General features: G+C 58.2%; 3 protein-coding genes across 7 annotated transcripts; 2 read left to right on the plus strand and 1 right to left on the minus strand.

Annotated features, from left to right (window-relative positions):
* Positions 1-109: 109 nt before the first annotated feature.
* On the plus strand, positions 110-13,594 carry SURF4 (surfeit 4). The gene is made up of 6 exons (XM_041725920.1): positions 110-309; positions 8,251-8,437; positions 9,092-9,168; positions 9,759-9,802; positions 10,266-10,452; positions 11,219-13,594. The coding sequence occupies exons 1-6, from the start codon at positions 262-264 to the stop codon at positions 11,483-11,485; spliced, it is 810 nt and encodes a 269-aa protein (XP_041581854.1). The 5' UTR covers positions 110-261; the 3' UTR covers positions 11,486-13,594.
* A 319-nt stretch (positions 13,595-13,913) lies between these two features.
* Positions 13,914-17,419, minus strand: SURF2 (surfeit 2). Its single transcript, XM_041725923.1, has 6 exons — positions 17,261-17,419; positions 17,025-17,179; positions 16,495-16,598; positions 14,772-14,957; positions 14,433-14,599; positions 13,914-14,025 (listed from the first exon to the last, which is right to left on the minus strand). Exons 1-6 carry the CDS (start codon positions 17,336-17,338, stop codon positions 13,942-13,944), a joined length of 774 nt encoding a protein of 257 aa, XP_041581857.1. The 5' UTR covers positions 17,339-17,419; the 3' UTR covers positions 13,914-13,941.
* On the plus strand, positions 17,416-20,970 carry LOC121473488 (surfeit locus protein 1). Of its 5 annotated transcripts, XM_041725917.1 has the most exons (9): positions 17,416-17,498; positions 17,580-17,631; positions 18,383-18,516; positions 18,597-18,679; positions 19,175-19,366; positions 20,072-20,144; positions 20,228-20,390; positions 20,632-20,713; positions 20,786-20,970. In XM_041725917.1, the coding sequence occupies exons 1-9, from the start codon at positions 17,451-17,453 to the stop codon at positions 20,853-20,855; spliced, it is 897 nt and encodes a 298-aa protein (XP_041581851.1). In that variant the 5' UTR covers positions 17,416-17,450; the 3' UTR covers positions 20,856-20,970. The 5 variants fall into 5 exon arrangements, with proteins under 5 accessions (XP_041581851.1, XP_041581852.1, XP_041581853.1 ...); XM_041725918.1 differs by having other exon boundaries at positions 17,446-17,631; positions 20,228-20,397; XM_041725919.1 differs by having other exon boundaries at positions 17,446-17,631; positions 20,228-20,397; positions 20,803-20,970.
* Positions 20,971-21,156: the final 186 nt, after the last annotated feature.

Here is a 21,156-nt window from a genome sequence, read left to right on the forward strand (position 1 = left end):
GCCGGCGCGCGGTGGGCGGGGCCTGCGGGCGGCGGGCGGGGCGGCGGCGGCGGCGCGCGGCCCCTTTAAGGCGCGGCCGGGGCGGGCCCGCCGGCGCGGCCCCTTTAAGGCTTGGCCTACGTGGCAGCCGCTGGAGCCGCGGACGCGGAGCGAGGCCGGCCGCCGGGCACTTCCTGTGGAGGCCGCAGCGGGCGCGGGCGCCGAAGGGCCGAGCGCCGAGCGAGCGAGCGAGCCGAGCGAGCCGGGCCTCCCGCCGCCGCCATGGGCCAGAACGACCTGATGGGCACGGCCGAGGACTTCGCCGACCAGGTGCGGCCCGCCGCCCGGCCCCCGGCCCCCGCCCCTCCCGCGGGCCCCCCGCCCGAGGATCGCGCCCCCTCCCCCAACCGGGGCATGCCCCCCGGGGCTCGTGGCGCCTCCCGGCCCCGACTCCCGCGGCCGGCGCCCGGGCCCGGCCTGCGCTGGTCGCCGCCGCCCGCCAGGGCGCCCAGCTCGGGGAGCCGTCCCCCGCGCCCTCACGCGGCCCCCCGTGCCCCCCGCGCCCTCCCGCGCCCCCCGTGTCCCCCATGCCCCGTGCCCCCCGCGTCCCCCGTGCCCCCCGCGCCCTCCGCGCCCCCCGTGCCCCCCGCGCCCTCCGCGCCCCCCGTGTCCCCCGTGTCCCCCATGCGCCGTGCCCCCCGTCCCCGTGCCCTCTCCGTGCCCCCCGCCGTGCCCTCCGTGCCCCCCGCCCCCCGCCTCCCCCCGTGCCCCCCGCGCCCTCCGTGCCCCCGCGCCCCGTGCCCTCCGTGCCCCCCGCCCCCGCGCCTCCCATGTCCCCCGCGCCCCCCGCCCGGCCCGGGCGCCTCCAGGAGAGGGACGCGCGGGTCCGCCCGCCGCCGCCAGCGCAGGGAGCCAGCCGGCCGCCGCCGCCGCGCAGCGTCCCCTCCCTTAGAACAGCCGGGGTGGTCCCCGCACGCTCCGCTCGCCGTGGCACCCGGGGGGCGGGGTGCGGAGCGCTGGTCCGAGCTGGTTGGTCCGGCTGCAGGCCTGGGGGTCCTCCCGCGGGGAAGGGGGCGCCCTGCTCGGCACCCCGGCCGCCGCCGGCCACCGCACGCCGCTCTCCGCTCTGCCCCGCGGGCGTTGGGCTCGGGGGTCCCCCGGCCCTCCCGGCCCTCGCCCTCGCTGTGTGGACTCTGCCCCGACCGAGCGGAACGGCGCCTGCCTCGCCGCGGCCTGGAGGAGGGGAGCCGGCCCTGCCGGCGGTTTCCCCTTTCCCTGCCAGACTGCGCCGGCGGCGCTCTGGGCGACGGGGAAGCCCTGGGGCGGGCGGTTGGCCACAGGCTGGATGGACAGAACCAGGTCCTGGAGAGGCACAGGACGGAGCTCCCGCCCGCTTTTGATTAGGCTTTTGAGGATTTTGCGTGCCTCTTACCCGTGAAAGTATTCCGTTACGCCTGCAGACGACAGCCTTCTGCTCTGCCGCGCGGTCCGCGTCTGACCCAAGCCAGTTTCTTCCCTTATTTCGCTTAACGTGCTTGTGCTTCCACCAGAGCCAACAGCAGTGAGGTCAGAGTTTTCATTCTTAGGGAGGTGGTAATTGAGTAATCAAACTCTGAAGCTAAGGTTCATCAGAAGGCTTGTATGCGTTTGAGCGATTTTAAGAGAGATGAATGAGTGTTTTCTGATTGGGCATGGGTGAGCAAGATTTTCCACTGTTCCCCTCAAGGGGTGAATCTGCCTCGTGCGGTCTGCTAATCGGGACCTCATTCCACCACTTTCCTGCGAGCTGCTATCTTAAGACCACTTCGGGGGAGAAAAAGTGTATCAGCTTGAAGACATAGTTTTTCCTAAGGTCAGGATTCTGTGCTTACAGATGCAGTGTAAACATCGTGTGCTTCGCAAAGACGATTCATGCTGAGAGCTCTCAAGAGCTCAGTAGGCCTTCCTTCCCCGCCAGTTTTCACTGTCATGGCTTTAGTGACCTGATTTCATTTCTCCCAAGTAGCGACTCCCTGAGAACATGGCTCCTCTCAGCCAAGGGGACCGGGAGAGCTCTGCACACTCACTCTTCAGCCTGAAGAACCCTGATTTTGCAAGTGCATTTCATAACCGGAGCTAGCTAAAATGTCTCTAACCCAGCTGCTGCCAACGATCAAATGATAAACTTTCTTACAGGGGAAAAAAAAAAAAAAGTTAAAAATCTCTTTATGTAATTTTTTTCTTCTTTTCCTCCACGTATTCTGTATTAAATGAAAGAAGCAGAATCGCGGAACTGGAAAGGCCTGTGGAGGGCACACAGGGTCTGCCTGTACCAAGTTACTGCTGGGAAGGCAGGCAGGGCCTGCAGGAGCTTCTGGACTGGCCCGGGGCTTGGGCGTGGGGGCAAACCCAGACTCCAGCCTCGCCCCAAGGCTAGTGCCACATACCATAAGCTTCTGAGGCCTGGTGTTCTTCTGGCATAAATGGGGGGGCGGGGAGAAGGACCCCCCTCCTTGTAAAAAGGGCATGCTGCATCAAACCCAGCACCCAAAGTGGCCCAGGGCTGTCTGTCAGGCAGTGTGGACTCCTGCTGTTGGTTTATCAGCACCAAGGCCCACCTGGGTGGTGGTAGCAGATGTCAAAAGACCCCTCCATGCCCCGTGATGGGTGACTGGGGAGGGCAGTGGCCCTCGTGCTCTTCAGAACCAAAGTCAGGAGCCTCTTCTGCCACAGGCAGGCTTGACGCAGGAGGATGTGGGCAGATAAGAGGGCAGAGCCAAAGTGATGGCTTCCCATGGACAAAATTTGGCCACACCGCGGTGGCATTTTTGTTTTTAACATTTATCCACATAATATTAAAAGAAGGCAACCAATCATAAAGGTGCTGGGAGTCCAGGATTTTCTTTTTATTGATTGATTTTTTTTTTTTTTTAATTTTTATTTATTTATGATAGTCACAGAGAGATAGAGAGAGGCAGAGACACAGGCAGAGGGAGAAGCAGGCTCCATGCACCGGGAGCCTGACGTGGGATTCGATCCCGGGTCTCCAGGATCGCGCCCTGGGCCAAAGGCAGGCGCCAAACCGCTGCGCCACCCAGGGATCCCTATTGATTGATTTTTTAAGAAGATTTTTATTTATTTGATAGAGAACATGAGCAGGCGAAGGGGCAGAGGGAAGAGTAGGCTCCCTGCTGAGCAGGGACTCGATCCCAGGACCCTGAGATCATGACCTGGGCCCAAGGCAGACACTTAACGAACTGAGCCACCCAGGCGTCCTGAGTCCAGGCTTTTAAAATGAAAATGATTTCAAAAGAAAAGAATGGCGAAATATTAGATAGCATATCCATTTTTCTCTAACCTTGTCTTCAGAGAACAGAAGCAAAAACCAAGTGACAGGATTTGACCAGAAAGTCTGGGTTGCTCGAAGGGGACCTAAAAAGGCCTGTGTTCCCCCAGTACTTAGGACAAGAATCCTGAACTGCTAACTCTGGGCCAGGTCCTCCACACTTGGCGCTGTGCTACCCTCCGGAGCGGGTGAGGCCGGCCACAGTACCTCCATCTTCAGCTGTGGGAAGGTGGTCTTGCATGGCACGTGGTAGGCCGGAATTCTGAATCCACATTTTCGTAGCGGAGGCTGGGCTCCTCACCTCTTGGCTGTCCGGCAGCCTTTCCTTCAGGCCTGCAGAGGTGAGAGTACAGGGTCAGCTGTCTGGTTAGTTCTGACTGGCAGGCTCTTCAGAGCTGCATCTCTGGCATCAGGCTCCTCGCCCCGGGCGGCCAGGGACAGTGTCCTGCTCCCAGGAAGCCAGGCGCTAGAGAAAATGCTGAGCGTGCCCTCTGCAGAAGCCAGGCATTCGGAAGCCATCTGAGACCAGGTTGGAAGGAGCCAGAGACCAATGAACTCAGCAGTCCAAAATTATGTTGTGTCCTGCAGCTGGTGCTTGCTGCCGTGCAGCAGAATGTAGCTCCCAAGTACATCTGTGCCAGCCAGCAGGAGTATTAGCACCTAATAGGTTCAGTGTGACAGCTCATCACTTGAGTGACAGATAAGCTGCATGGGGCCTTGCTCTCCATGATGGCCTTTGGTTTTAACCTATCTCGGGTGTGACAGAGCCAGTCCTAGGAGCTCTTGCCCCATGCAGTGCCCCTGGGCCCCTGGTCAAGCGTTGGGTAGCTGGGATGGCCCTGACAGCAGTGACTGGGCATACCTGACCCACAGGTGTTAGGGCTCTGGATACACAGCCATGGATGGCCATTGGGTGTGAGTGGGGCTCTGGTGACAGTGATGGGGTCTCAGCATCACTTTCCTTCCGTGTCTCTGTGACCCCTGCCCTCCCAGGGCTGCCTGCCCTGCACCACCAGGAGTGAGGGGAAAGGGCAGAGGGGGCTCCTTCCTCCCCACCTGCCTGCCTTAGGAGGTTAAGAAGAGGGGCCCTACCTCTTCTGGGGAGCGGGGTGGGGCCATGGCGGAGGGAACTGTGGTTAGCGAGGCTTCTCCTGGAAAGTGAGGCACAGCTATGTTCTCTTCCATGTGGCCTGTTGCTGCTCTCCTGTGGTTAAGCTCTTGGTCACGTGGATTTTGGGTACGGAAAGCCAGGTCGTCTCCAGGGCCAGTTGACACTTGTTCCTATTCTTGGAGGTGCAGCCTGAACCCACAGAGTGGCACTCCGGGAGACTTGCTGGGGGAGTTCTGGGGTCATGATGGATGCACACGTGTGAGTCACCAAACTCTTGCTCCAGTCCTGACTCAGCCTGATGAGAAGGAAGTTACCCTACTGCAAGCTCTAATTATCTGGGACGTGTAGGCTTGAGGTGGCCCCTGAGAAGGGCAGCCCCAGTCCCTGGTGATCAGACCTGACTTGCCCTCTCCACTTCCTCAAAGTCCTCAACCAAAAATTGCAGACTGTTTCCCTCCTTTCTGTCCCCAATACTCCGAGAAAGTGAGTTTTTCTGTGTTGCGTGGGAGCTGCAGGTGGCTTGGGACCTGATTGCTGTGTGTTCAGAGTTCTGTTTCGGGTGGGGTATGTTTCTTAAATCCCCTCTAGAATAATAACCCCTCATAAAGAAATCCCTGCTTTCCATATTTTGGAAGTCCTTCAGGTGCTGTCACTGCTCATGAGCCATGTCGGGCTTGACTATGAGGTTCTTGGAGACGCCGGTGAAAAGCCGGCCCCACAGAGGCTGACTGTCCTCTCCTGCCGTTTGTCCCTGCTCCGTGTCCGTCTCCAGCTCTCCTGCCACGATGCTCTCCCGTACGAGGCAGTCCGGGTCTCAGCATCCTGAGGGGGCATTACCTGGCCCACAAGGCCTGCAGGTGCTCTGGGCGCCACCACTGCCACCACTTCTACACCAGCCAGGGAACCACTGGGCTTGTGGGTGCTGCTGGGCTGCCTGATTTAGGGACTTTTCTCTGCTGTGCCCAGGCCATGCTGTCCGCAGATGCATGGTGTGGATTCAGTGGCCACATCTGAATTGCTGTGAGCAACACGCATTCAGGGAATCAGTAAAATTGGGCCTGGCTTCATGTTTATTTGTTTGTTTGTTTGTTTTTAAAGATTTTATTTATTCATGAGAGACAGAGAGAGAGAGGAGAGAGAGAGAGGCAGAGACATAGGCAGAGGGAGAAGCAGGCTCCATGCAGGGAGCCCGACGTGGGACTCGATCCCAGGACTCCAGGATGACACCCTGGGTGGAAGGCAGCGCTAAACTACTGAGCCACCCGGGGATCCCCCTGGCCTCATGTTTAAAACAGGGTTGTTTTTTTTTTTTTTTTTTCCATGTTGAGTCCAAACAGGTGCTTATTAGAGGCTGGCTGGTTTAAAAGGCGCTGGAGCAGCCTGACTTAACAAAACACAGTCGGCCCTAAGCCTAGACGACATCTGACTTGGAAAATCAGAGATATGCTTACTTCATAGCACAGATAACCTGAATTTTGGCATTCCACGCCCCCCACCCCACCCCCCAGCCCGGAGCTGTCTCCTCAGCATGTCTCATGGGGCAGGGAGGAGTCTCCCTGTTGCTCTTTAATCCTCTTGACCCAGACACTCAAATTAGGAGTACAGACTGGCACAGAGGCTTTTAAACACTGCCTATGTCTCTTGGGCCATGCGGCAGAGCTGAGCATGTGTTACACGGGGGTGCTTGGTGGTGAGGAGGCTCAGAGTGAGGCCCGAGGGCCCGGGCTCAGAGCACACTGAGCACCTTTCAGTTCCAGGTCCGAGGAAGGTCAGCAAACCTCTAATGTCTGCCTGCCGGCCTTTTGGTCTCAGCTTTCCCCGGAGTCCTGCCGTGGCCCCGCTCTCTGTGTCTCTATGACTGGACTGGGAGTGATGCCACCGGTGACTGTCGCTGGATCTTATGAAAGCATTTGGGGGCCTTGAGGCAGAAGTGGCAGGGGTGGTGGCGTCTGCCGACGGGAGGCGGGGTGTGTACACCGAGTGTGCGTACATCCTACACAGGCTCTTATGTAGACTCCAAAGTTGGTGGGACATTCGAGGCCTCTCTTTTTCTAAAAAAGGGTCTTTTCCTTCATTTTCCTCTGCTTATTGGAGTTGGAAAGAATCTTAGCAGCCATTAACCCAGCCGTTCCCTGCCTCCCTATCCCGCCACAGTACACAGGCTGGCAGGACTCACAGCATCATCTGCCTACATCCACCTGGTTGATTGGGCATCTGTTTTCTCACTGTGACCTCTGCCACCGCTTCAGTGAGGGTCAAGGGCTGAGTGAGCTTGTGAAGAATCGCCACCTTGGGGCTCAGGAGATTTGAAGAGAAAGGACACTTGGCTTGTAATCTCTCTCCTCGCTTGCTCTCCCTCCCTCCCAGGTGAGCCTGTCTGCTGCGGTCCAGGTGGAGGCGCAGGCGGTGGGGAGGCTTCTCTGCTGACCGAGCCAAAGTTGGCCAACTGAGGGTTGATCTAAACAGCCAGAGGCTCGTTACCTGTGGCTGCAAGCATCAGCTGTTTCTAGAACTTGAAGGCAACTTTTCAAAATGCCAACAATTAAGAGATGCTCTTCGATACTTAGACACCCCTTCGTTGGTGCCAGTACGCTTTCATCGGCCCTAAGAGGAGCAGTGACATTCGTTTGACCATCCCTTTGTGGGGGCTAGACCCACAGATGCCCTTTAGACTCTGCCTGACACGTCCCTCCTGTGGGTGGGGCTGTCTTCCCCGAGCGGCCACCGTTGCTGTGTGTGGTACGGTGTCCCTTTGCACTGGGTTTGAAGGTTGGAAAGAGAAAGTGGCTGCTAGGCACCTAAGCAACATTTGTGCCTCAATTCAACTCGAGTTATTTGTTTCCTAACCGTGCCATCACACCTCAGAGGGCAGGAGGAAGTTCTAGACCTGTTCTTGTCTCTCTCACCTTTGCCAGCGAGTTCTGAAACTTTTCTGAATTTCACTGCCCTTGACACAGTGCGCCTTCCATTTGTTAGTGTGTGTTTGTAAGACCCGCAGGGCTTTCCAGCTGTTGGGCACACAGTTACACATGTGTGCTCAGCGCTCGCAAACACCTGCCCCGGCTCCCTCCTGCCCAGTGTGGGCCTGGGACATGCACGCACAGCTGCCAGGGCCTGGCCTCTCCTGGCTGCTCTGCAGGTTCCGGTGAAGTATAGACACGTGAGCATCCTGTTAGGGCCCCCAGAAGGCCCTCTAGGCCTGGGACCCTGGCCATCACCCAAGTGGACTGTCATTTCAAGTGTGCTCAGCCCTGTTCCGTGTAGAGCGGGTTTGAGTGTTGCTGGGTCTGGAAGGCCGTGGCTCGGCCGGCTGTGACCAGCAGGCCAGGTCAGGCCTCGGCACAGCAGTGTCCGGTGGGTGCAGCACTGAGTGGGCCCCCCGGTATGGGGTTCGGTTTTGCCCTTTTATAAAACGACAGGTTCTCAAGGGAGTGGGAGAGGTTTCCCCCTCCAACCTCTGGGACACATGGAAACGTCTGGAGGCATTTTTGGCAGTCACGGTTGGGGCCGGTGCTGATGGCATCTGGTGGGCAGAGGCCAGGGATGCCACCCCCATCTCTGGGCGGGACAGCCCGTGGTAGAGAATGCAGGGGCCCACAGGTGGGCGGGGAGGCAGCTGGGTGGGCTCGTGGGGCCTTTTCATGCCGTGACCCTCATCCACTAAGGCCCCAGCCTGAGAGTCCGCTCTCTGTTGATTACCGTTGTTGCCCACACACGCGTGTGAGACGACGGGGCCCAGGGGCCTGAGCCAGCCCCACAGGGCTGGGCGGAGAGGGGCACCAGCAGGGCTCTGACGTCAGGCCCGCAGCCACTTCAGTGGTTTCTGTGCCTGCAGTTCCTCCGGGTCACGAAGCAGTACCTGCCACACGTGGCGCGCCTGTGCCTGATCAGCACGTTCCTGGAGGACGGCGTCCGCATGTGGTTCCAGTGGGGCGAGCAGCGCGACTACATCGACACCACGTGGGGCTGTGGCTACGCGCTGGCCTCCGCTTTCGTGTTGCTCAACCTGCTCGGACAGCTGAGTGAGTGGCCTTAAAGCGCGTGCTCGGGGGCTGGAGACAGTGTCACCTGGGGGTCTTCCGGAGTGGTCACTGCACCCCCTCCCCTCCTTCCTGGGCAGCAGGCCTCTGGCGGGATGACACGGTCCCTGTCCCAAGCACCTAGAGAGGGACACATAGGGGACCTGGGGGGGATGACATGGTCCCTGTCTCAAGCACCTGGAGAGGGACACATGGGCGAGCTGGAACCCTGAGTGTCAGGGGAAGATGAGTGAAAGGACACAGAAGACGAAGAGCATCAGGTGGGCATTCAGCTCCTGTGGGCCTGGGTTCTCCCTTTGCTGACCGCTGTCTTCTGGTGGCAGCCTCCCTCCCTGTGCCTCGTGGGGCTTTCTAGTCTGTCCACGGTGGAGTTTCTGAGGGACCACACACTCTGGGAGAGGCCCCTTCTCTGGTGCAAGCTTTCTAGAACCAAGTTTCCAATAAGCGAGGTCCAGCTGAGGCGTGTGGTCTGCGCCTATCACTGGTTCTCCTGGAAGTCACTTTTCCTTGGGGTGGGTAGTTAGGCTGCTGCTGCACAGGGCTCAGGCGAGGTGGCCAGGTACCCAGGTACCCGGTGGCATCCCTTCACCTGGGACATGCCCACAGCCCCCTCACCCTCGCCCTTCTCCTTTCCAGCTGGCTGCATCCTGGTGTTGAGCAGGAACTTCGTGCAGTATGCCTGCTTTGGGCTCTTTGGAATCATAGCACTGCAGGTACATGGGGCGTGAGGTCCGGGTCTCTCTCTTCCTGAGCTTCTGCAAAAAGGCATTTTTGGGGATTCGGCTTCACTCCCCCTTGAGCCCTCTGCCTCTGGCTGAACCTCCTTTTCTTTGCTGAGAAATCACTGAATTTTCCTCAAAGCAAGCTCAGGAGAGCTGGAGAAGATGGTGCCCCGAGAAGGCCCCGAGCTCTGGGTACCCACGTTTTTGCCATCTTCTGGAGTTTCCTTTGACTGGGGGATGAATCATAAGGTTGGCTGAGGCCAGGACATTATCTTATCATTTCATCTCCTAAGGAATGCCCGTGGGCTGCGCGGGCTGCATAACACAGTGCATCTTAACCTGTTCTAGCACACCTTGGGCACAGCTCTGGTGAGCAGGTGCGTGCTAAGCAGGTCCAGGCTGGCGGCATGCCCCGAGAGATGCTGAGCCAGGTTGTAGAACTTGGCGCTGTCCTGGGGTCCAAGCTGTTCTGTACCTCCTAATGTTCGCACTCATGGCAGAGAAGTTGCCTCGGTAGGAGTCTGAATGGGTTTGAAAATGCTGAGATTTAAGTTTCTGTCTCTCTTCTCTGTTCCATTCAGACCATTGCTTACAGCATCCTATGGGACTTGAAGTTTTTGATGAGGTATGTGTACTCCTGATGGTGAGCTTCCTTTTCATGTCTCTAGACCCTGTAACTAGCAGTCGGGGTAAACTTCTTTAGGTCTGAGTGGCTTTGGAGTCTGGCGGGTTGGCAGAGGCTCCCCCTCCCCACCCCGAGCACGGGGGACAAGGCAGCCTTTTCTCCCAGCCCTGTGTTCATGAGGGAGGGAAGGAGGCCAGAATGAGCGCACTAGCTCACAGGGACCCAACTGGTCGTCATTGGGGCCAGGACTAGGATGGGTCCCGAGCGTGTTCAGGTTCCTGTCACCATTTGGCACAACAGCCACAGAAGGCCCTTGGAGCTATCAGTCAGTCACCTGGCTGGTCCAGCTTGGTGTGGAGAGGGACCTAGGGACCCTTTCTGTGCTCCCGCCGAGGCCTTGTGACCTGGTCTGAGGGGCACGTGCCCGATGAGCCTTAGTGACTCACCTGGCGTTTGTTGTCAGGAATCTGGCCCTGGGAGGAGGCTTGCTGTTGCTCCTGGCGGAGTCCCGTTCTGAGGGGAAGAGCATGTTCGCAGGGGTCCCCACCATGCGCGAGAGCTCTCCCAAGCAGTACATGCAGCTGGGAGGCCGGGTTCTGCTGGTCTTGATGTTCATGACCCTCCTCCACTTTGATGCCAGCTTCTTCTCGGTAAGTGTTCCTGTTGGCTTGGATGGGTCAGGTCTCCTGGCCTTTGGGAGCCCGTCCCCTTCCCTGGTTGCATACTCAGCCTCGTTGAGGGGCTGTTGTTATGATGTTCCAATGAGTTGGCTCAAAGGAAGCAAACCTTTGATCCTACGAAAAGGAATGAAGACCCGTCAAGTCCTGTGAACCCAGAGTGGGCACACGAGGTCTAGAGTCTCCCTGAGCTCACAGGAGGACCAGGCACCCGGCATGCTGGCCTCCGGGCTGCCCACTCAGGCTCCTTACAGACCCTCGCTTTATTTCTTGCCCACCGCTCCCACCTTTAGGGCATGCTATGTGCGCCAGGTGTCGGCTACAGAGCTGAAGTTCTGTCTGTCCCCAGGAGCTTGCAGCGCCCCTTTTTTGAGCCGGCTGGGCGCCCTGGCCAGGAAAGGTTCCCAGGAGGGGTTCCCGGCACCCTAGGAGGGGGAGCCCAGCCCTAAGAGAGTACTGGGGAAGATCTCGATGGCTTGCAGGCCCCCAGGCTCCTGGTAAATCACAGCCTGTGCAGTGGAGGCTTTCCTTTACCCTTCCTGACCGTTGGTGTTCAGAGTGTTGCTCTGTGTACCGCCCCCTGCACCGGTCTTTACTTCTCACCTGGACGCACGCCCTTCTGTGACATCGCCCCGACACTGACAAGGGAAGTTGGAATTTGCCTGTTGATAAAACACAGTATGAGTATGTCTTTTCTTCCTTACCTCTTTCTGAATTTCTTGCCTTCCGACCTTTGCAGATTCTTCAGAACATCGTGGGCACAGCTCTGATGATTTTAGTGGCCATTGGTTTTAAAACCAAGTTGGCTGCTTTGACTCTTGTCGTCTGGCTGTTTGCCATCAACGTGTATTTCAACGCCTTCTGGACCATTCCTGTCTATAAGCCTATGCACGACTTCCTGAAGTATGACTTCTTCCAGACCATGTCGGTGATTGGAGGCTTGCTCCTGGTGGTGGCCCTGGGCCCCGGGGGCGTCTCCATGGACGAAAAGAAGAAAGAATGGTAACACACCCCTTCCCTGCCTGGCTGAGACCCGTGGCCATCGAGGACTGGTTCGGGGTGGATTCGACAAAACTGCCAGCATTTATGTATCCTCTTCCCTTCTTTCCCTTGGTAAAGGCACAGATGTTTTGAGAATTTATTTGCAGACACCTGAAAATTGATGGTTAAATCTGCTCTGGACCCACACCCTAGTATCCGGCCATTGGGGCTGGCCAGCTGGCCGGCAGTACCTCCCCCACCAAGGCAAGGCCTCAGCCTCTCGGAGTGAGTGGCCGGCTGGGCTGTGGCCTCAGTTCCTGTTTTGTTTTGCGGGTGGGGGCCTCAAGCTGTACCGTGAGCAGATACATTGGTGTATCATTCAAAGTGGTCTCCCTCTTCTTATTTTTTAAGTTTACGTTTTTAGCCAAAACAAAAGAATTCGGGATGGCCCAGCCCAACATCAAATACACTGTCAAAGCCCTGGTTTTAAACCGCACCCATGGCTTCAAGTTGTCCCTGCCTTGCGTTATATTACTTGTGGGAACAGTGACAGCACTTCGAGACCCAAACCCAAAGAAGGAAGCTGTACTGGAGGGGTGGCCGAGGCCACTGCTCATGGTGAAGTCCCTCATCAGAAAGCCAGCTCAGATTGGTACAGATTTTTTAGAGAGTAATCCCCCCAGAGCTTTAGTGGCTCAGGGTGGGGACGGAGGGGCCCGAGGTCCTCCGGCGCCCCAGAACCCGTAGGGATCCCAGCTCCAACCCTGGCCTGGCCACATGCCTGCAAGTTGGCTCCCCCAGGAGGGGTATGGGCTGAGTGGCAGCCGCGTGGGGCAGGGTGGCAACAAAGCAGCCTCTCAGACCAGTTACCTCACCCCCGACCTTTACACAGCCTCTGCTGAGCCGTGGGCCTGGCCTGGCTGAGCACCCGCCTGGTTCTCTGGCGGGAGGGAGCAGTTCCCCAGGCTGAGCGGCCGTGACTTACCATCTTCTCAAGGCTGTCGCTTGCTCAGAGTGTCTATTTGCTATGCTGAATGCAGCCCAAATTACTTTTTACGATTTGTGATGCCTTACCGATTGGATCTTAATCCTGTATTTAAAGTTTTCTAACATTGCCTTATACTGTGTTTCTCTTCTTGGGGGTGTGAGCGCCTGTGGCTCTTCTCTGCTCGCTGGGCTATAGCGAACACCACGAGGGGAGAGTGGGACATCTCTGTGCTTCCCCCCAGTCCTCCCCCAGAACCTCTTGGGGGCAGGCTGACCAAACTCAAGTGAGGACTGATCAGAGCTTTTCTTTTCTCCTGGTTCATCAGCGAGGTGTGCAGGCCTCAGGGTCCTGCTCAGGGATGCTGGGGCCAGTCCCGAGCCAGGATCCACATTTCCCAGCCAGACCAGAGCCAGTGTGAGGTGGGGAACCTGCCCCACTTTTGCCTACCTATGCTCCTAGAACCTTTACTGGCTCCATAGCCTGGACCCACCAAACCTGAGGGCCACATGGCACACCTTCTTGACGCCCCCGCCCTGGTGGAGGTTCACCCCAAGATGTCCCTAAACCCTCCCCCACGGCCCACTTGCATGCCCCTCTGGCCTTCTGAAGATGAAGCAGTGGCTTATCGGACGGAGGCTTTTTCTACTTCCCGACACTAGGACATTTACCACACAAAGGGGTTTCTACCTGCTGGGGCCACCTGTTGGCCTATCCCTCCCCCATCAGCACAGCATGACAGTCCTATCAATCGACACTCAGCCAGGTCCGTTCCTCTGTGACACGGTATTTGACGGTACGGGTCCCTCTTGGCCCTGTGCTCGCAAGACCTTTTCTTTGTCAGTTTGTAGAAACAGGTGGACCCCAGGAGGCTGATGGGTGTGGTCAGAGGACACCCTCAATGCTAGGGGGTGTTCTGGCCTCCCGGGGCCCTGCGCAGGCCGGTGCCTGGGACAGGGTAGATGCCTTTGCAGGGAGGAGAAAAAAAAATACTACCAATTGGCTTTGGCAAAACAATTTCTGAAAATTTTTTTGCTTTATGTGGGAAATAGGTATAAATCTCATTTTATGCTGTATTTTATATCTTAGTTGTGTTTGAAAACGTTTTGATTTTTGAAAACATCAAAATAAATAATGGCATTTGTTGTACGCAGTGTGGTCCTCTGGTGTTGTCCAGCTGGCGTGAGGCCTCGCCAGGCCTCTCCTCAGACGCTGAGTGAGCCTGACGGACCCCTAGGCTTCACTGAGGACCACTTAGAAGCCATGTCCAGACATAATTCTTCCCTGGGGGTCCCTGCTGTTTCTTGGGGACAGGGAGTGTGCCCCTGAGCCTGGGGGCCAGACCCCCAGCCCACCAACATGGAGTGGATGGAGAAGGGCCTGGGACACCCCAGCAGCTGAGAGGATGCACTGCAGACGGCATGAAGAGGAACACGGGGTCGAGTGTCTGAAGAACTCTCAGGCTCTCTACATGTGCTTTCTCCAGCAGCCGTTTATTAACCACAGTGTTTAAGAGAGCTGAAGCTCTTAGCTTTACGATGATGACTTTTGAACTTCTTCTTTGACAAACTCAACTGCTTCTGGAACACGAACAGAGGGTTCCAGGTCATGAGCCTTTCCCGTCAGAGAGGAAAGGGCCCCATGGGGACACCCAGCCGCAGAGACAGGCCAGCTCTCTGTGGCCGCTCTCCTCTGCTGCTGGCCTCCCGGCACCCCCGCGTCCCCAACTTCCTTGAGCCCGGCTCTGCTCAGCTACCAGGGATGATGGCACTGGCGATGGCAAAGGGAAACAAGTCCTTCCCTCAGCCAGAAGCAGCCCCCACATGTCAGGGCAGAGCGGCCCTGGCTCCTGTTTTACTTACAAACTGTTAGCTTGGCACTTTGTTGGCAAGAACAAGGTTCTTTAAAAAAATTTTTTTTAAGGAAATGGAAAGCTACCCCCAGAGGAAGCTGCTGCCACACCAGCAGCCCCGGAGGTGACACTCACCTTCCCACGCTTGTGAACTAGTGCCTGGGCCACTTCCATCTCTTCTCTGTCCCCAGGGCCCTTCCCTGGTGTGAGCCTTGGCTTCCCGTCCTCGTCTTCTGTCAAAAAGTCACTGGTGCTGTCGCCAGGCTCAGTCCTTCCCAGGTCCTTTCTGGTGAACAACTCGGCTGGAAGGCACAGAGGGATGGGCAATTTCAGCTTAGCTTTACCGTCTGCACAGGGCTGAGCAGGGGGCGGCCAGCCAGGGCCCAGGACTCGAGGTGGGACAGACGGAGGCATACACCAGACAGCCAGGACCCAAATCTGCAGGAAGGCGGGTGGGGGGGCAGTCCCACTTACGCGGGTACAGGTCTGTCATGCTGTCATCACTGTCACTGGCAGCTGCATCGTCCTCACTGGACGCAGGTTCCCAGAAGGCTTCTCTTGAGTGAGGTGGTCCAGCGCCGTCCATCTGGGCTTCCCTCCTCCTCTTGTGCAGGAGGCAGGCAGGCACATATTCCACACCCTGCTTCTGACACTTTTCATCTGGAAGACAGACCAGCACATTGCCTGGTTCTGTGCCTGCCCCTGTCCTCCAGTGCGGGGCCACGCAGGGGTGGGGCCTTGAGTGCTGAACCCCCCAAGCCCTTGCCTGGCCTCGGGAGCCCCAGGGAGGGTGGCTGGGCCCCCACGCCAGAGCCACAAGGTCCTATGTAGAGGACTCGGTGAGGCCAGGAGCTCAGTGTGGCAGATCCAGATTGAGCCGAGATGAGGAGCAGGGTGGCACCAACCAGCCTGGCTTCTGAACCCTGCCCTCTGTGGGCATGGCTCCTGTCCATGCAGCCCCCTCAGAGAGGAGGGAGGGGACTGGGCCCCCTGGTCTCTGATGTCTGCTTCTGCACTCCTCCAAGGACATATCCTCTGCCTCACCTATGCCCCACAGGGCCTTGTGGCCACTGGGCTCTGCACCCGGGTCTCCTCTCTACACTCCTAGCCGCTGGTCCTATGAACCACATACCCCAACATAGGATGACTCTAGCCTGTGGGGAAACCCAGGCCCCCCTTCCCGCCCACACCAAGCAGCCCTCAGGCTCTGCACCTGTGTAGGATGCCTGCTTCTCAGCTGTCCACAGCATCCCTCACTACTGTCCTGAGGTGAAGACTGTACCTCGTTTCTTCCTGGGAGAAACCCCGCCTTCAGAGTTCTCTTCCTTATCCTGTCTCTGTGTCTGTCCCCAAAGCCCCTGGTCGTCCCAGCACTCCTAAAACCTCTGCCCCCGACCCCTCCACCTGGCTCTTCTCACCCTTCTGGACTCCTTTGTTCTCAGGCCTAGCCCCATCTCTTCTTCCTTCGCTCTGTGTCGGTGATGTGCACCCTCCGAGCACTGGCCCGACTTCAATAGCCACTGTCCCCCGACACAGGTTGAAAGGAACATTTCATTTCCTCAGGGAGTCTCTTATCCAGATGCCACTTTCCAAACCACAGGTCTTGAGCCAGGAATTGAGGAATCCAGATGATTTCTGATCTCCAGGTCAGAGCCAGGTCTTGAGCCAGGAATTCAGGAATCCAGGTGATTTCTGACCTCACTCCCTCACCTACTGATTCTAGCCACAGACAGTTCTGCCTGTCCACATCTTCCCTGCCCACAGTGGTCGTGCCACAGCCCTGCTTCAGTCCTTTCAACGCATCTCCACCTTCCGTGGTCCAGGCCATGGCCTCCAAGACCCCCTGTGGTCGTCTCCACCTCCCTTGCTGACTGACCTCCCCTTGCATGGTGGCATGGAGGCCGTCGTTCAGGAGCTCCAGCAGCCAAGCGTTCTTCTGACCTTGGCTGAATCCCTGCCTCTACTCCCCACGGACAGCCCTCGGCACCCGTCCTTCACAGCACGTAGCAGTCACCAGCCTGCAGTGACCTCGGGGCCCACCGCCTGCTTTATCCCCACCTCCAGCCCCATGCCTCCCCTGGGCTGGGCCCAGGGCACCACCAGCGGCTGCCAGTGGGTGACTGAGACGCCGCTGCTGCCTTCCAAGGGCGCTTGTCCTGGAGGAGAGAGCAGGCCGGGTCCACCCACGGCTACTTACATTCACACAGGGCTCTCTGGTACCGCTGGCCCTGGGTGTGCCTCAGCACATGCTCTGGGGACTTGTTGATGTGCCGCAGGGTGAGTTTGCAGAACAGCTGGTGCCTGGGGGACAGGGACAGTCATGAGGATCTCAGCCAGCCTGACAGCAGAGGTCTAGGATGGGGCCTGGGCAGCAGGGCGGTCCCCTCTGCAGCCGAGGTGGACAGCACTGGTCCGGCCCGGCTGTGACCTCCCGCGGTTGGCCTGGAACCCAGGCCTGGCCAGCCTCAGCAGCCGCCCCTGCTCCAGGGGATGCGGGGAAGACTCGGCGGCCCGGCCCAGCGCGAAGCAGCGGCCACCACCGCCCTCTTCCTTTCAGCCCCTGTCGGCAAACAGCGGCGGCTACACCAAAGTCCTCCCTAAGTATGTGAAACTGGCCCCACTCAGAACCTGAAGGCACAGACCTCGGCCCCACGAAAAGCGTCGGTAACACACGACGGTGGGCCCGTCCCCCTCGGAGCCCCGCCCGCAGCGGCCCCGCGCACGTACGGGTTCTTGGTGCTGGGCACGATGTGCGGCTCGAACTCCGCGTAGTCGAAGGCCGGGTTGGCGCGGACCAGCCGCCGGTATTTCTTGCCGCGGGTGTAGACCTCGAGCTCCGGCAGGCGGCAGGGCAGCTCGTGGCCGGTGAGGACGCACTTGACCTGCGGGCAGGAGGGCGGGCGAGGGGGTCAGGGGGGCCCGGGGCGCCGCGCGGCGCCGCGCCTCCCCCCGGGCCCGCGGACCTTGTGCGCGCCGGGCTCCAGCCGCAGACTCGGGTGCTGGCGCAGGAAGGCGCGCACGTCGGCCGGAGGCTCGCCCATGGCTCAGACCCGGAGGCGGGCGCCGCTCGCGCCGCGTGGACCGTGGGCCGGGGGCGGGGCTCGGCGGTGCCCCGGAAGCAGATGTCTCGCGGCCCGGAAGTGCCGGCGGGCGATGGCGGCGGCCGTGCGGTGGCTGGGGCTGCGGGCGGCGGCGGGGCGGGTGAGCGGCGCGGGCGTGTCGGGCGGGCTGGGGGCCAGCGTCCCGGCTTGGGGAGCTCAGCCTGTGTCCCGGTCTCCGCAGGGCCCGCCCCGCGCGGTCAGGAGGAGCGTCCTTGCGGTCCCCCTGCGCCCAGGTGAGGACTGGCTCGCGGGTGCCCCGGGCGCCCGGGAAGAGCCGCCCCCGCTCCCGTCCCCCGCTCTGCCCGGGGGCCGCGGCCTTGAGGGGAGCTCGGAGCTGCCCCCTTCCAGCGCCTGATGGGGTTTGAAGGCCGGGAGCCTGGGACCCGCGGCCTGCGGGCTGCGCGCGCACCGACAGCCGGGAGCGGGGCGCCGCGCGAGGGGGAAGGGTGCCCGTCAGCCCGCTGCAGCCTTTTTCTTTTTTTTTTAACCGTCCACAAAGCCCGTGTTACTGACTTGAGACTCACACTCCGACAACTAAAATATACTTTCTGAGTACGTTGTTCCAGCTTTAAGTTTATGAGCAGTGGAAAGGAAGGTGTTCGAGCGCTGAGAGCCGTGAGCCGCTGTCCGGGTTTTCACGGTTCTGTCTCTGCGCGGGTGCGTCTTAGTGCAATGGAATACCTCGCAGAGTATTGTGTAAAAGGCGCAGGTGGTTCCGGGAGTTACCCGGGGTCACAGCTGGTGGCACAGCAGGACTAAGCCCTAGGCCGCGTTTATTCAGTCAGTAAACATCACCGAGTGTGCAGCGTGTGGCCCCAGTTTAGAAGCTGGGCTGGACGCAGGTGTCACTGGTTGGCTGCTGGCCACGGGCTGTGGCCTGTTTACTGTCTGGCAGCAGTGGTGGCGTCTCCTTGAGGGATTGGCTGCTCCCATTCTATTTGTCAAGGGCTTCTGACCCTGGTTCTGTGGTGTTGAACTTCCCAGGGTTGGCCTGGAGGCCAAGCAGGTGTGGCAGTTCTTCAGCTGAAGCACCTGCCACAGAAGCACAAGAGGACTCCTTCCTCCAGTGGTTCCTGCTTCTCATTCCTGTGACAGCCTTTGGCCTGGGGACATGGCAGGTAAAGCCCGACTTCTAGCTCTGGCGGCTCTGAGCTTTTGCCCTTGCTGCCATTTGCTCGGGTTTGTACTGTTCCCACAGGTCCAGCGTCGAAAGTGGAAGCTGCAGCTGATAGCAGAACTGGAGTCTCGAGTTATGGCTGAGCCCATCCCTCTGCCAGCAGAGTGAGTGTGCAGCTGCCCACCTGCAACTGGTCTCACTTGGTCAGCAGTGGGGGCCTGGCTTCTGCTTGTAGTCCTGACCCTCACATGGGAGCCCCTAAAACAAGTTACCTTACTGGGCGTCCTGACAAACTTAGAAAAACATCTTTGATCCTGGATTTTACTTTTTTTTGAGATGCATTGTACCTGAGGCATCCCCCACAGTGCTGATGGGCCCCCTAGAGCAGTGACTCTTACCTGATGGGTGAAGGAGGGCAGAGTGTACCCTCATGTCATGTCTTAACATCAGAGCCTTATCTTGAAAGAGTGCTGCAAATGATTCTACAGTGTCTACCCCTTGTTTCAATGGACTGTCTTGGAGCAACAGTCCACAGAGCTTCCCATTCAGGGGAGCAGACGTGTGTGCTGTATTTGTAATAGTGTACAGGCCTGGAAGGGTTTGAATGTCCTGCCAAAACTTGCTTGGCCTCAGCCTCACTTCTCCCCACTCCCATGTAGCCCAATGGAACTGAAAAATCTGGAGTACAGGCCGGTGAAGGTCAGGGGGCACTTCGACCACTCCAAGGAGCTGTACATGATGCCTCGGACCATGGTGGACCCAGCCAGGGAGGCCCGGGAGGCTGGCCGTCTCTCTTCCTCGCCCGAGAGTGGTGCCTATGTCATTACCCCCTTTCACTGCACTGACCTGGGGTGAGTGGGACATGCAGGGATGAAGCAACCTTGGGGAAATCTAAGAGACTCAGAAGGTTTCAGTTTCCTTAAGAGTTTGGAATTAGTACTTGACTTCCCTAAGCCCATTCATTTCAGTTCTTCCTGAGTCATTCATCTGCGTGAAACTCTGAAGCAAATGAAATCGGCCACCTTGGAGACTGTGTAGTGGCAAACACACTAAATGGTCATAGTGCAGTACGAGGTGGGGGCTCGTGTGAGGACTGAGGGAAGGGAAAGGAAAGGAACCAAACCCTCACTCGGGTGGAATCAGGGAAGGGTTCCCAGGTGACCAGTTGGGCCACAAATGGAGTCAGGAGGGGAAGGGCAGTCCAGGGAAACGACCTTTCCAGCAAGGGGGCACTGAGCTCAGCCAGAGCAATTTCCTGGCTTCGGGTGTGGGAGGGTCTCTGCGACCCCACAGGCAGGTCCAGAAGGCAGCTGCTCTTCACAGAGAAGCTATCCGAAACCTGGCTGTTGCAGTGGCTGAGGCACAGGGAAGTGGAGATGGGGGGTGGGGGGGTACACTGCATGAGAAAGGAAGACCTTCCCATTGGCGTACCTGCAGGCTAGCCTCATCTTAAACCATCCCAGACACCATCCTTGTTCTCATAGGGATGACCAGTGATAATCTTTATTCAAAGATCCTTCCCCGCCCTGAGAGCATACTTCTATTTATTCCAATAGAGTCACCATCCTGGTCAACAGAGGGTTTGTCCCCAGGAAGAAAGTGAATCCTGATACACGGCAGAGAGGCCAGGTGAGGAGCCTGAACCTTCCCTTGTAAGCAGGGGTGTCTAGAAACCGCCAGCCCTGAAGAACAGTCTTGGTTTCCCTTTGTAGGTCGAGGGAGAAGTGGACCTAGTTGGGATGGTGAGGCTGACAGAAACCAGGAAGCCCTTTGTCCCAGAGAACAACCCAGAAAGGAACCACTGGCATTACCGGGACCTGGAGGCAATGGCCAGGCTCACAGGCGCAGACCCCATCTTCATCGATGCAGACTTCCGTACGTTGTGAGCGGCCTGCCTTCCTTTCAGCCCTGGACAGGACCATTACTTCCTGCTGCCTGCATTTTAATGTGTGGGAGGAGTGTCTGGTGGGCACTAAGGAAAGGAGGCCACAGGGTCTAGTTACAGGTCCAAGGCCTCACTGAATTTGACAGCTCTAAAGAGCTCTGGAAGGCCCCATGGAGACAGCTGGCCAAACTGCCCTAGGGATTGTGGACACTAAACCCACTGTCTCTGCAGAGAGCACGGTCCCCGGGGGACCCATTGGAGGGCAAACGCGAGTTACTCTGAGGAATGAACACATGCAGTACATCCTCACCTGGTAAGTCCCCGCCTCTGGCTGCTCCCTTCTCTTCCCCTTCTAAACCCTGACTGCTCATCTCTTCAACCCAAGGTATGGCCTCTGTGCAGCTACATCCTACCTGTGGTTTAAGAAATTCCTACGTCGGACTCCTGGTGTATGATCTACTGAAGTAGCTCCGCTACTCTCTTGAATAATCACTAAGTCACAGATTTCTTTCTTTTTATACGATTTATGTGGATTAGGTATGAGCGGTATGAATAAATCCATACAGTACACATGCCGTGCTTGCCTTTTCTACCTATGCAACAATCTGATCATAATCAGTGGGTTCAAGTACCATGTACCAATGTGTGGGTGAGCTGCTTGTTCAGAACCATCGCCTTGCACCCCCCACATAGCACGTCGTCTTCCCTCAACTCCCACCCTGCATCAAATACAAATCCTGGATTTTAAACAACTTT

The sequence above is a fragment of the Vulpes lagopus genome, chromosome 12 (genome assembly GCF_018345385.1).
Source record: "Vulpes lagopus strain Blue_001 chromosome 12, ASM1834538v1, whole genome shotgun sequence".
Taxonomy (NCBI): Eukaryota; Metazoa; Chordata; class Mammalia; order Carnivora; family Canidae; genus Vulpes; species Vulpes lagopus.